Raw genomic sequence first — 13,337 nt, 5'->3', positions numbered from 1 at the left:
TTTTAAAAAAAATACAGAACAAATGGTTTTATCGGCAAAATCAATTAATTTTATTCAAAATAGTCTGCTTCTGCTTTAATACAGCTTTTTGTATGGTCCAAAAGCATGCCGAACGAGTGTTTTAGCTCGTTGCCCGGTATGGCCGCCAGTATACCGGTGCAAGCCTTTTGAATGGCCTCCACGTCTACATTACGATTTCCTTTCATCGGCAAATGCATTTTTCCGAAAATCGATCGATGAGACGGCGCATTATCGTGCAACAAACGCCAACTTCCATCTTCGCGATATTCGGGCCGAACACGTCGAATACGGCGCACCAAACGCTTCAAACCTCCAAGGTAGAATACCGCATTAACGTTTTGGCCAGGTGAAACAAATTGTTTGTGGACAAACTCCAGGCGTGATTTTTGGGTTTCGGCTCATTTCTCATTTATGTCCTCACGACCACTTTGAAAACGTTGAAACCACTCGTGCACTCTACTACGGGATAGGCAATCATCGCCATAAACTTATTTCATCAATTGAAACGTTTCGGTAAAATTTTTACCAATTTTCAAACAAAATTTAATGTTGGCTTTTTGTTCGAAGTAAGTTCAATAGATGAAATGTCATGAAATTTTTACTGGAAGTCGATAAAGGATAGCAGATTCTAACGCACTAGTCGACATATAGATGACGCCACTAGAGTTTACTTTGTTACTTTTTTACTGTTTACTTCGGAACACACCTTGTATAATATCTAAACCAGCTATTTTAGCAACACCAAACAAGCAAATCGATCTCTTTTTACTCAGCTGCAATTAAGGATGCTGTACTTAAACTAAGAAAAGCAGTTCAGAAACGAAACTCCCTTTGGAAAGCCTAAACACACATTAAGCCACAGATTGATTCTAACATGCCCATAAGAGACTTGAGTGGTAATTGGGCTCGAAGTGATGAGGAAAAGGCAACTTGCTTCGCACACCACCTAAAGAAGGTGTTTCAGCCAAATTGTCAAAAATAAATTTTTTGAGCTGCCAACTTTTCTCGACACTGCCACCAAGTCACTCTTATCTATTAAGATTTCAACTTTGGAAATTAAATATTTAGGGTATTCACAAGGTGTCATATTGTCTTATTTTTTTAAAACTGTCATATCAACACTGTTGTTGTTTCCCATACAAAATTTAAATACGACAAATACAACACGGCGAGGTATGTTTTTTGAGTGTGCTATTTATCAGCTGTATCTGTTTACTTTTTTTTATTGTTGACGTCTAAGTGTATAAAATTAATAAATTAAATAAATTTCATCAATTTCTATAATAAAATGAAAGGAAGCCACGATATTCAGGTAAATTAAGTTGAAGAAAAGTGATACATAAAATATTTTGTTGTATCCGTTTCAACATAAAGAAAGCTTTCACATAAAGAAGCTTTAATTTTATGTTTGTCAGTTTCTAATGAAATTTTTGTATTTTTAATTTTTCACTACCAGCTGGTGATGTGCAGAAATTTTATGCAATATGACATACAACTATTAAGGGGTGCTCACAAGTGTCGTATTTTTTAAGACTATTAAAATACGACATAAGACATAAGACAAAGCTTGTGAATTACGTAATTATAAAAGAGATAAATCCAAAAACGGCATCAGGACACGATAAAACTATTTCAAAAATGTAAATGGAGCTATCAAATATTGCTTACTTTATAATGCAATTTTCAGTTTCGGATATTATCCATATTAATGGAAAAGTCGCAGATCATCAAAATAGATAAACACGGAAAGGACTTAACCCAGGCGTCTTCTTACAGACTAATAAGCCTCCTACCCTGTTTTTCCAAAATATTTGAAAAGATGTTACTATCAAAGATGTCTTTCCTCCACGCAAATAATACAATTCCAACGCACTAATTCGGGCTTCGTGCAAAACATGACACTGTTGAGCAAGTTAATAGAATTACCAACGAAATTAGAAAGGCATTCAAAGTACAAAGAGTATTGTTCAGCAACATTCTTTTATGTAGCTCCGGCATTCGATAAATTGTGGCATGAAAGACTTTTATATAAAATTAAAACGTTATTCCCTTTCGCATTGTATAAAATATTGGAGTCTTATCTTAAAAATAGGAAATTTACTCTAATTTCATCTCAGATGCACGTCCGATAAGGGCTGGTGTAGTCCAGGGCAGTGCCTTAGGCCCAACACTATATATCTTATATAATATATAGCAGATATTGCAATCGGTACCAGTGCTTGGACATTGACTTTTGTGGGTGACACAGCCATAGTATGCCGTAATAAATGTCGACTATCAAAGGTACTATAAGAGCATTTAGCTTTGGTCGAAGAATGGTTCACCAACTAGCGAATAAACAAAGTGTAAGCATTCTCACTAAGAAAAAAGTGTCAGCCGATAAATATGAATAATATTTTAGTACCACAATTAAATGATGTTACTTATCATGGCATTCATTTGGACAGAAGGTTTACAAAGAGAAAACATATATCCAGAAAAATAACAATCATGTGCATTGTGCAACTAACATTGACATACTTGTATCATTACATTGGCTTATGCTTTACTCTATGTATTTTTCTGAGTTTATTCTATAATCAACATTTATGTGGCCACTGATATATTTTTTGTATTTTAACCAGTTAGTTTCATGGGATATTAGACCCACTTTTGGTGATACGATCAAGGGTAGCTTTATTGGTTGAGAGTGATCGGAAGATAATTCAGTAAATGTATCAGCATTTATAACAATCTATCAATTAAATCTGGTATTTTGTTTCGATTACAATCGTATGTCGGCTTACCAGGGAAAAACTATGTAGAGGTTTTTTTGCCTATTCAAAATATGCCAAGTATGGTTGACCAGAGTACCAAAAAATTTAGATTGCTACCAAGCAGTTGTAGTTGAACATTATTGTCTTTGTTTAGGAGAAATATAAATAGATAATTTAGAATATGTAAAAAAAATAAATTCAGATATAACTGTACACTATTTTGATCAGTTTTTACATAGAAGGGTGAAAAATTGGTTGAGCTCGTAGATTAAAATCACGAAACTGGAAGAGACAAGCTACAATTTGGAAACAGTAAAAGTAAAATTTAGGAACTGTGCGAAGTGTTTCAAGCAAAAAGAGTCTACTACTCCTAGAAATATACATTTTAGGTAAAACTAAATTTGCTCTTCAGTCATTTGTGTTTTATCCACAGCGTACAAATATGGTGTTCATAATATTTAAAATTTCAACCTGTTAAAAATCAGGACAAAAAATTAACTCCATACGTGTTATGTCACTCTTTCAGATAGATATATTCTGGATGGTGAGTTTATTATTTCATTTTTTATAATAATAATTAACTATTTTAACAAAACTAATACAAGGTGTGTTCCAAAGTAAACAGGACTTTTAAAAAAAGTACAGAACAAATGTTTTTATCGGCAAAATCAATTAATTTTATTCAAAATAGTCTCCTTCTGCTTTAATATAGCTTTTTGTATGATCCAAAAGCATGCCGAACGAGTGTTTTAGCTCGTTGCCCGGTATCGCCGCCAGTATGCCGGTTCAAGCCTTTTAAATGGCCTCCACGTCTGCATTACGATTTCCTTTCATCGGCAAATGCATTTTTCCGAAAATCGATCGATGAGACGGCGCATTATCGTGCAACAAACGCCAACATCCATCTTCGCGATATTCGGGCCGAACACGTCGAATACGGCGCACCAAATGCTTCAAACCTCCAAGGTAGAATACCGCATTAACGTTTTGGCCGGGTGAAACAAATTCTTTGTGGACAGTACCCTTGGAATCATAAAAACAAATCAGCATTGTCTTCACTTTTGACCTCTCCAGGCGCGATTTTTTGGGTTTCGGGTTGTCCGGCTTCTTCCATTCAGCACTCTGGCGTTTCGTTTTGGGATCATATTGAATACACCACGTTTCGTCACCAGTCACAAACTTTGGGTGTTTTTTTGCCTCTTTAATGATGTCCTTCGAATGTTGAATTCTGAGCAATTCTTGGTCGTCAGTCAATTTGTGCGGAACAAACCGTGCACACACCTTTTGTAAGCCCAAATGTTCGGTCAAAATGCGATAAATCGATGTTTTGGAGATGTGCAATTCTATTTTCATGAATTTCAATGTCCTCACGGCCACTTTGAAACCACTCGTGCACTCTACTACGGGATAGGCAATCATCGCCATAAACTTGTTTCATCAATTGAAACGGTTCGGTAAAAGTTTTACCAATTTTCAAACAAAATTTAATGTTGGCTCTTTGTTCGAAGTTTGTTCATTTTCGCACCGATGACAAAAACATACTGACACTTAAAACGCATTAACTTCACTTCCAATAGATGAAATGTTTACCATGGTACATTCGAAATGAAAACATTCACAAAGATCTTTGTATTCCTATGGTAAAGAAAGAAGTAGAGTACAGCAGAAAACCCTATGAGTTTAAACTCCGTAATCATCCCAATCCATTAGCTAATGCGTTGCTACATTCCTTAATCCAACTTAATTAAATTTTTGGTGATAAAGCTCCATCAAGGGCCAGTGTGTATTGATGGTAAGGTGTATTCAATCGAGGTCTTAGATCACTCCAAAACGAATTTCGTGTGATTCGTCCAAAATCAGTTGCTGTTCCGGAATCTATAGATGTTTTGTGCAAAGATCATGTAACCTATCGTTAGATTCACAAACAACTATAGGCATTATTGGGACCAGCATACATTCAATATTACGTGAACATTTGACTGTAGAAAAAAATTGTTCACGTTGGATCCCACACAATTTGTCAATCACTTAAAAACAGGCTCGTGTCGATCGGTCGAGAGAAATGTTAGAAAAAAATACGATAGCGGCGCCTCGAAACACGTCTATGACATCGTGACAGCTGATAAATCGTGGATTTACGCATATGAGCACAAAGGTAAAAAGCAGTCGACTGTATAGGTGTTTCTAGACGAGCAGAATGCAGCCAAAGTTTTTCGTGTACGAACCACTTCCAAGCAAATGGTTTCCTTTACCATACAACTGGAACAGTCAATTCTGAGTGGTGCACAACCATTTGGTTGCCAATTGCCTTTTAAGAAATCAGGAAAACCAACCGCTGAAGACGGATCACTCTTCACCACGACAATGCGAGATCTCACACATCGATTGAAACAACTGCATTTTTCAGCACTCAAAATCACCACCAATCCTGACTTGGTACGTAAAAAATAAAGAGGTCAACATTTTCGACACCTGAAGAGGCGTTTGATGTGTACAGAACGCTTGTTTTGGATTCCTGGATTAGAGTAGCAAAAGTACTTCGACAATTGGTTCAAACGTATGCAAGTTAACGGCAGCCTCCACAAAGTAGCTTTACGATCATTATAAACAAAACTATTTCTTTGCACCCAGCAATAATACAACTTCTTAATAAGGATCTTTGCTTATTTAAGTAATCAATACTCTTTTCAATAAAACTAAGACCACAGCTTCTTAAATAAGCATTTTTGCTTATTTAAGCAACCAATACTCTTTTTTAAGCTAAGGCCACCCATACAATGTAAACAATAAAACTAATTGCCGAATAAGCGTATATTGTAAATTGTCACTTATTGTAAGACTTAAGCATATAAGAAAAATGTATAAATAAGAGCAAATTGAAATAAAGAGATTCAGTCTTCCATCAGGACCACTCAACTTAATCGTTTGATTTCATCCGCGCGTAGTCGCGGAAAACTATATTTTTTAATACTTCCATAAAGAAGGAAGTTAATTGGCGCCCAACGCGTGGGGCATGTGTTAGTGATATCCTCGGTAAAAAAAGGGAGAAAAAAACAAGTATCCCTAGCCGAAAGGATAATCATAGTGACGTGTGTCGAAACCACAAAAAATAGCAATCAAGTATCCTCTCGGGAGGAGAAAAGGAAAAAAAAAAAACAAAAAAAGTACGGCTACGCGAGTAAGACGCGAATAAAAGGCCCGAAAATCAAAAATACGGTTACGCGAGCACGACGCGAATAAAAGGCCCGAAAATCAAAAAGTACGGCTACGCGAGTGCACAAATAAAATAACAAAAAAACACAAAAACCGATTCAAATACCAAAAAATCAAAAAGTTCTAATACTAAAGATTTTTAAAGTTTGAAGAGTAAGAACTGTGGAAAATATTTTCGCGTGAAGTAAGAAATCAATTTATTCTTACTAATATAGTATTGTTTTATGGGTAGAGCGATTGCAAGCAAAGTGTAAACGCTGTGAACAAACGAATCTTCAAAAAATGGAACGCTATGTAGTGAAATGACAATGACAGCAAGCGAATTATAACAAAAGTGTTGCTCTATAACTACGCCAATTTCGAAGCAATTCAAATTGAATAAAATGTGTAAAAAAAATATAAAACATAACCTCAAATATTAACAATCGAAGAGTCAGAACAAAAAGAATAGTGCAAAAAAAAACTTCAGCGGCCAAAGGTACACAAACCCCGTGCGAGAAATCAACAGTAGCGAAACAATTAAACAACAATCAGCACAAGCGAAGCAATTAAACAGGAATCAACAGAAACAAAGGAATCATAACACCAATCAACAAACCCCTTTAGAGAAGGACGAAAAACTAGTAAGTTAATATTTTAATATATATTACATTTATAACAATAAAATTGTTTAATTGTAATAATTCTAGTAATATAAAATATTTTAAGTATAAGTACTAAAATTTATAAAAAAAACATGTTATAAATCAAGGCTCGACCAGCCATATAACAAATATTTTGAAACCGCGATTCACCACCGCATGGGGGACCCTCCTGTTTATAACATAAACTCAATTCTGCGATTCTGTACTTCAGACCCTCCAGAATAAAAGAGTTTCCTTTCCTAGAAAGGATAAAAAAAATTATTGTAAGAAAAGAAAAAAAAAAACAAAGAATATATATATATATATATATATATATAAGAAAATAAAATAAAAATTGTATTTCCAAAACTTCGACAAAAATGACAGTCGCTTTACCAACTGATTCAGACAAATGTAGGTCAGATAAATCTTATTAAAATTTAAAAAAAAGGATAAGGTAGAAACAAACAAGATAAAAAGTAAAAGCACATTATTTATTATATACATATACTAGAAATATTGCAGGGGCATTACCAGTAGATTTGGATGTTGATAAACTAGAAAAAATGATTCGAAACTTAGGGAAAACTGAAAATCCTTCCAAAAATTATTTACTAAAGGATGACCCATCTAAAAAACATAAAATAAATTGTATGAGGGCAGTTTTTAAATACATAGGAAAAAAGAAAGTAGCAACAATTGAGGACTATTACAATAGGGATACAATAGTATCTGAAACAATAGCTATGATTAGGGTATGCGAAAAGGAAAGACGTTAAAACAATATTAAAAAAAAGCATCATGTCCTAGAAGAAAACAAATTTTTTTAATGGGAAATAATTCAAGTACACTAAGATACGAAAGACTATACTATTGTAATTATTGTTAGGGCAACCATAAATCTGAAACTTGCCCATATTTAAAGCACACCAAAACTAAAATAATAAAAAATGGCTCTAAATAGTGAGAACGAGAATCTTGTTGCTAGACTAATAACTGCAACAAATGCTTCTCTTAGATTAGAGGTAGAGGAGTTGCGAAGGCAACTGCAGGACTTAACACAGTCAACTACAGTAATTGATTATAAAATAGAAGTGATTGATTCACATATCAATTGTGATGAGTCACTTGAGGTGGTTAAGTCACTACCAGAATTTAATGGAAAACAAACTAAATACGTTAGCTGTAGGGAATCAGCCAATAACGCAATGAGTTTGTATGTAAGGGGCAGCCGTAGATATTTTGCTGTATTAACTATAATAAGAAATAAAACCACAAACGAGGCTAACGACATTTTATCCAATCACAGGACGGTTCTTAATTTCGATGCTATTTTGGCACGACTCGATTTTGCTTACGCGGATAAGCGACCAGCTCATATTATCGAACAGGAGATGAGCATTTTGCGACAGGGCACTTCTTCAATTATAGAATACTATAATAAGGTTAATGAAAAATTAACTTTACTTATTAATAAAACGATAACGACTTACGGATCGGATAGTGTCGTTACTAAAAAATTAAACGCAAAAAATAGGCGGGATGCGTTGCGTATATTTATAACAGGTCTAAATGGAAGTTTAGCCAATATATTATTTTCAGTATCACCAAGTGATTTGCCAAATGCATTGGCAAAAGCACAAGAATTAGAATCGAATAATATGCGAGCAATTTTCGCATCACAATTCGGGAAAAAATCCGAATTATTATAGATAACGTACTAACATCAATAACGGAAATTTCAATAATAATTTACGGTTTCACAAACCCAACTTCAAAGAGGCTACAACCAAAGGCCCTTACAACAAAACATTCAGGCAAGACCTATCCCAATGGATGTCGATCCATGTACTCGAATCCAAAATCAACCACATTATAATGCAAATAATACAAGTAATGTACAGAATACAATAATTCATACTACAGATAAACGACCATATGCCAGCGCACAAATAAGTAATCAACCACCAAATAAAACACAAAGGATAAATAATATTAAAGAGGATAATTTTTTCGATCAAAACTAACTCTGCCATATATTTTCTTACATGACAGAGTTAATGACCAAAACTTTAAAATATTAGTAGATACGGGAGCAACAAGTTGCTATATAAAATCAGGAATTTATAAGAATAAAAACGAATTAAATATATATAAAAGAGTAAAAACAATTAATGGATTTTCGATAATACGATATTATCATTTTATCTATTTGGTAAAAGACAAATTTTTTTACGAAATCGAAAATTTAGAAGCAGACTTTTTAATTGGATACAAGTTCCTGAAAGAAATTAATGCAGTGATCAACTTGAAAGAAAAAAAGTTGATAATAAATAATGAAAAGGAAGAAGACATATTTAGCTTAGTTAATGAGTCTGAGCAACACGAGATAAAATAATAAATTTAAAAAATGAAAACACTAAAGGAAATATAATTACTTTGGAAGCAGAGACTCTTAAAGCGCCAGCTGAAGATTTATACCAGCACAATGAATATATTAAAAATAAAAAATATAATGTGGAACAAAAAAGTTCTACAACGCCAGCCGATGATAATACCGGCAACAAAAGTAAAAAATTCAATTATAAAAAATATAATGTGGAACAAAAAAGTTCTACAACGCCAGCCGAAGATAATACCGGCAATAAAAATAAAAAATTTATGGTGGAACAAAAAAGTTCTGCAACGCCAGCCGATGATAATACCGGCCACAAAAAAATAAAAGTTACTGTGGAAGAAAAAAGTTCTACAACGCCAGTCGACGTACTTACAGACAATAAAGAAGATTATATAAACAAAATAACTTTAGAGGAAGAATTCTCTGAAGCACCAGCCGAAGGAAATACCGGCATAAATGAAAAAGAATTAAATATTTGAGGGAAAAAATAAAAAATAAAATAAATGAAATACATTCTTCTATAAACATGAATTTATCGTTTCAAACGGATATTCGTGCGGAAATAAGAACCTCGGTAAATACTCCAATTTGGAGTAAACAGTATCAGTATCCTTTAGCATCACATGCTTTTGTGAATAAAGAGATCGATAATCTTTTAAAAAACGAAGTTCTACGACCAAGTAAAAGTACTTATAATTCTCCAATCTGGGTGGTACCAAAAAAGGGTATCAATGATGATGGCACAGCAAAATTAAGAATGGTAGTGGATTTCAAAAAACTAAATGAAATTACTATTTCGGATACATATCCGATACCAGATACAAATGTTATACTTTCAAATCTAGGGGGATCACAGTATTTCTCCACAATCGATTTAGAATCAGGATTTCACCAAATTTTAATGAAGCCTGAGGACATCGAGAAAACTGTATTTTCAGTAAATAATGGAAAATACGAATTTTTAAGAATGCCATTTGGTTTAAAGAATGCACCAAGTATTTTCCAACGAGCTATGGATAATGTACTAAGAGAATTTATTGGAAAATTCTGTCACGTATAAATTGATGATATAATTGTTTTTTCACGCAATTTAGTCGATCATATAAAACATTTGAATTGAAAATATCATTAGAAAAGTCAAAACTTTTTGAAAATGAACTTGATTTTTTAGGATATATAGTGGCAAAAGATGTAATTAAAACGGATCCGCATAAAGTTACCAAAAACAGTACGACAACTTCGAAGTTTCATGGGAATGATTGGATACTATAGGAAATTTATCAAGGATTTCGCAGCAATAGCTAAACCACTAAACAAACATTTATCAGGAGAAAATGGACATGCATCTCAGCATATGTCAAAGAAAATTGAAGTTCGATTAGAACAGGACGCAATTTTAGCATTTGAAAAATTAAAACAATTACTAACCAATCAAGTAGAATTAACGCAACGAGACTTTAATAAAAAATTTATATTAGCAAACGATGCTTCAAATGATGCATTAGGTGGTGTATTAAGCCAAGATGGAAAACCTATTAAATTTATCTCCAAAACATTGAATTCCACAAAAAAGAATTATTCAACAAATGAGAAAGAACTTTATGCCATAGTTTGGGCATTAAAAACTTTAAGAAACTACCTTTATGGAGTATCAGATTTAGAAATACATACAGATCACCAACCTTTGACTTTTGCAGTCTCTTCAAGAAATCCTAATGTAAAAATGAAAAGATGGCATACCATTATTGAGGAATATGCTCCAAAAATGATTTATAAACCGGGAAAAATTAATATAGTCGCGGATGCCTTATCCCGACAAAACTTAAATAATATAACTGATGATTCATCAATGGACACACAACATTCAGCAGAGAGTTCTGATAATACACAAATTCAAGAAACTAAAAAACCATTGAATCAATTCAAGCAACAAATACTTCTTAGTAAAGGTCGCTTTACCATTCACGAATCTATTAATAATTTTAATAAAACTAGACATATTATTGAATATGATACACAAGAATTTTTACAACCAAATCTTGTAACTGCAATATATTGTACACCTGAAGACTTAAATGAAATAAAGGTTAAATTAAAAGAAATATTTACTAACAAGTTTTTATTTACAAACAATTTTCCCATGGATATACCAAACAAAGAAGACCAGGGAACAATAATAGAGCAAACTCATAACAGAGCACACAGGGGCTTTGACGAAAATATTAAACAAATCTCAACTTTTTACTATTGGCCAGAATTGCATAAACAATTTAAAGAATACATTAGAAGTTGTGAAATTTGTAATAAAAATAAATATGATAGACTTCCCATAAAAATACTTATTGGAGCGGTCCCTATACCTAAAGAGGAGGGAATACAAATACACATAGATATATTTTATGCACAATCATTAAAATTCATTACATGTATCGATAGTTGTTCAAAGTTTTTGGTTATTAAACAAATTGAAGATAAGACTCATTTAGAAGATAAAGTGTTAGATATATTACAAAGTTTCCCTAATGTAAAGAGAACAACAATTGATAATGAACCAGGATTTACTACGGTACAATTTAAATCCCTGATGCAGAGACTTCAGATTGAAATTTATTTCTGCAACCCAAATCATAGCACCACAAATGGTCAGATAGAGAGGGTCCATTCAACAATAATTGAAATATCACGATATATAAAACAAGAATATAATTCAATCAGCTTTTCAGAATCAATGTATAGAGCCGCTCACCAATACAATAAAACTATACATTCGGTTACTGATAAGAAACCATTCGAAGTCCTTTATAATAAGGTCTCTCATGATAATTTACCAGACAAACTTTTATTAGCACAAACTAAGATGCTAGAAAGACAAATTAAAAATAGATTTAACAAAACATATTTATGTGGAGATGTTATATATGAAAAAATAATAGGGGAAAGAAATAAGCTAAAGCCTAGATACAAGTAACAAGTAATAAAGAAGATTTAGGGAATAAGGTTAAAATTAACTACAGAAATAGAATAGTACATAAGATAATATTAAATCTTGTATTTATACTTTTTTAGTACTTCCATAAAGAAGCAAGTTAATTGATAAAAAATATAATACAAAATGAACACGGACGATTGACTATAACCGATTTAATGGACATTTCCAACTTTAAGATATTACAAAATAAAAATGTAATTGTTATATATATTATATTAAGTATCCAAAAATTATAAATGATTGCAAATATTATGAAGTAAGAGCAGTCACACAAGAAGACGGTAAATTAGTAATTGGCAAAGAAATTGCAAAATGCAGAAAAGAATATATTAATATAAAAAATTGTAAAAATTAATAATACAAATACTTGCCTATTAAATATTTTGTTCAGAATAAAAGGTAAATGTAAAAAAATAAAAGAAAAAAATAAAGAAATAGATGTAATTAAAGAAGGAGCAATATTAGTCTCCGGAAATAACACAGTTGATGGCTATGCCATAAATGGAATTTACCTTGTTACTTTTGAGAATTATACAAATATTAATAATGTTATATATGAAAATGTCTATTGTAAAATTTGGAAATATTTAAAGAACAATCATATTAATAATTTTGAAATTATAGAATATATTAAAACAAAAAATAAAGGAATGAACTTTGAAAACAAAAATATTTTAGCTGAACGAATGAAAGTTTTTAAACATCATTCATTTTTATGATACATACTTATAATTTTGTTAATAATGTACATAATTTATAGGATTGTAAAATTTAAAAAATTTTACAAAAATTTTAAAATAAATAGAAATTTAGAATCTCAAAAAATATCATATAACGCTATTTTGGATAAAATAAATAACTATAATATTGAAATAAAGATATTCAGTCTTCCATCAGGACCACTCAACTTAATCGTTTGATTTCTTCCGCCCGTAGTCGCGGAAAACTATATTTTTTAATACTTCCATAAAGAAGGAAGTTAATTTGCAAAAGTGTATTAATCTTAATGGAGAATATTTTGAAAATAATAAAGCGATTATCAATGATTAATATTATATTTGTTCTCTAATCCCGAAATATAAAAGGCGACCCTCGTACACTCATTTTTTCGAGCTTTGTTCAAAGTCTATCAAAAATTCAAAATTTGAACTAATAATGAGTTATGCTGTTCACGGCATCAGCATTTATTTTGAGACGTCAAGAGAGACGAGACACCAACAGCTGAGCTTTCGGAATTTTTAAATAAAAATTTCACATAATATTGTTTAGATATGTATCTTTGATATCCTGAATTGTTCTTAGGAGGAAACATTTATTTTTAAAAGTTAATAAAATTT

The 13,337-nt window shown here is 32.1% G+C and overlaps 1 protein-coding gene across 3 annotated transcripts in view; it reads right to left on the bottom strand.

Moving 5' to 3' along the window:
• The window catches only part of IntS1 (integrator complex subunit 1), a 107,327-nt gene that overhangs the window by 57,080 nt on the left and 36,910 nt on the right, over positions 1–13,337 (bottom strand). For 2 of the 3 annotated variants that reach the window (XM_070109063.1, XM_036358975.2), the window contains one exon: positions 6,619–6,873. The exons of the other annotated variant lie outside the window; for it this stretch is intronic. In XM_070109063.1, coding sequence (XP_069965164.1) covers positions 6,842–6,873 — 32 coding nt within the window. In that variant the 3' untranslated portion in view covers positions 6,619–6,841. Of the gene's footprint in view, positions 1–6,618; positions 6,874–13,337 lie in introns of those variants that run through there. 3 annotated transcript variants of the gene reach the window in all.

This window comes from Bactrocera oleae, chromosome 4, assembly GCF_042242935.1.
Source record: "Bactrocera oleae isolate idBacOlea1 chromosome 4, idBacOlea1, whole genome shotgun sequence".
NCBI classification, from domain to species: Eukaryota; Metazoa; Arthropoda; class Insecta; order Diptera; family Tephritidae; genus Bactrocera; species Bactrocera oleae.
Note: the sequence above shows the minus strand (reverse complement) of the source record. Positions and strands in the feature narration are given on the sequence as shown.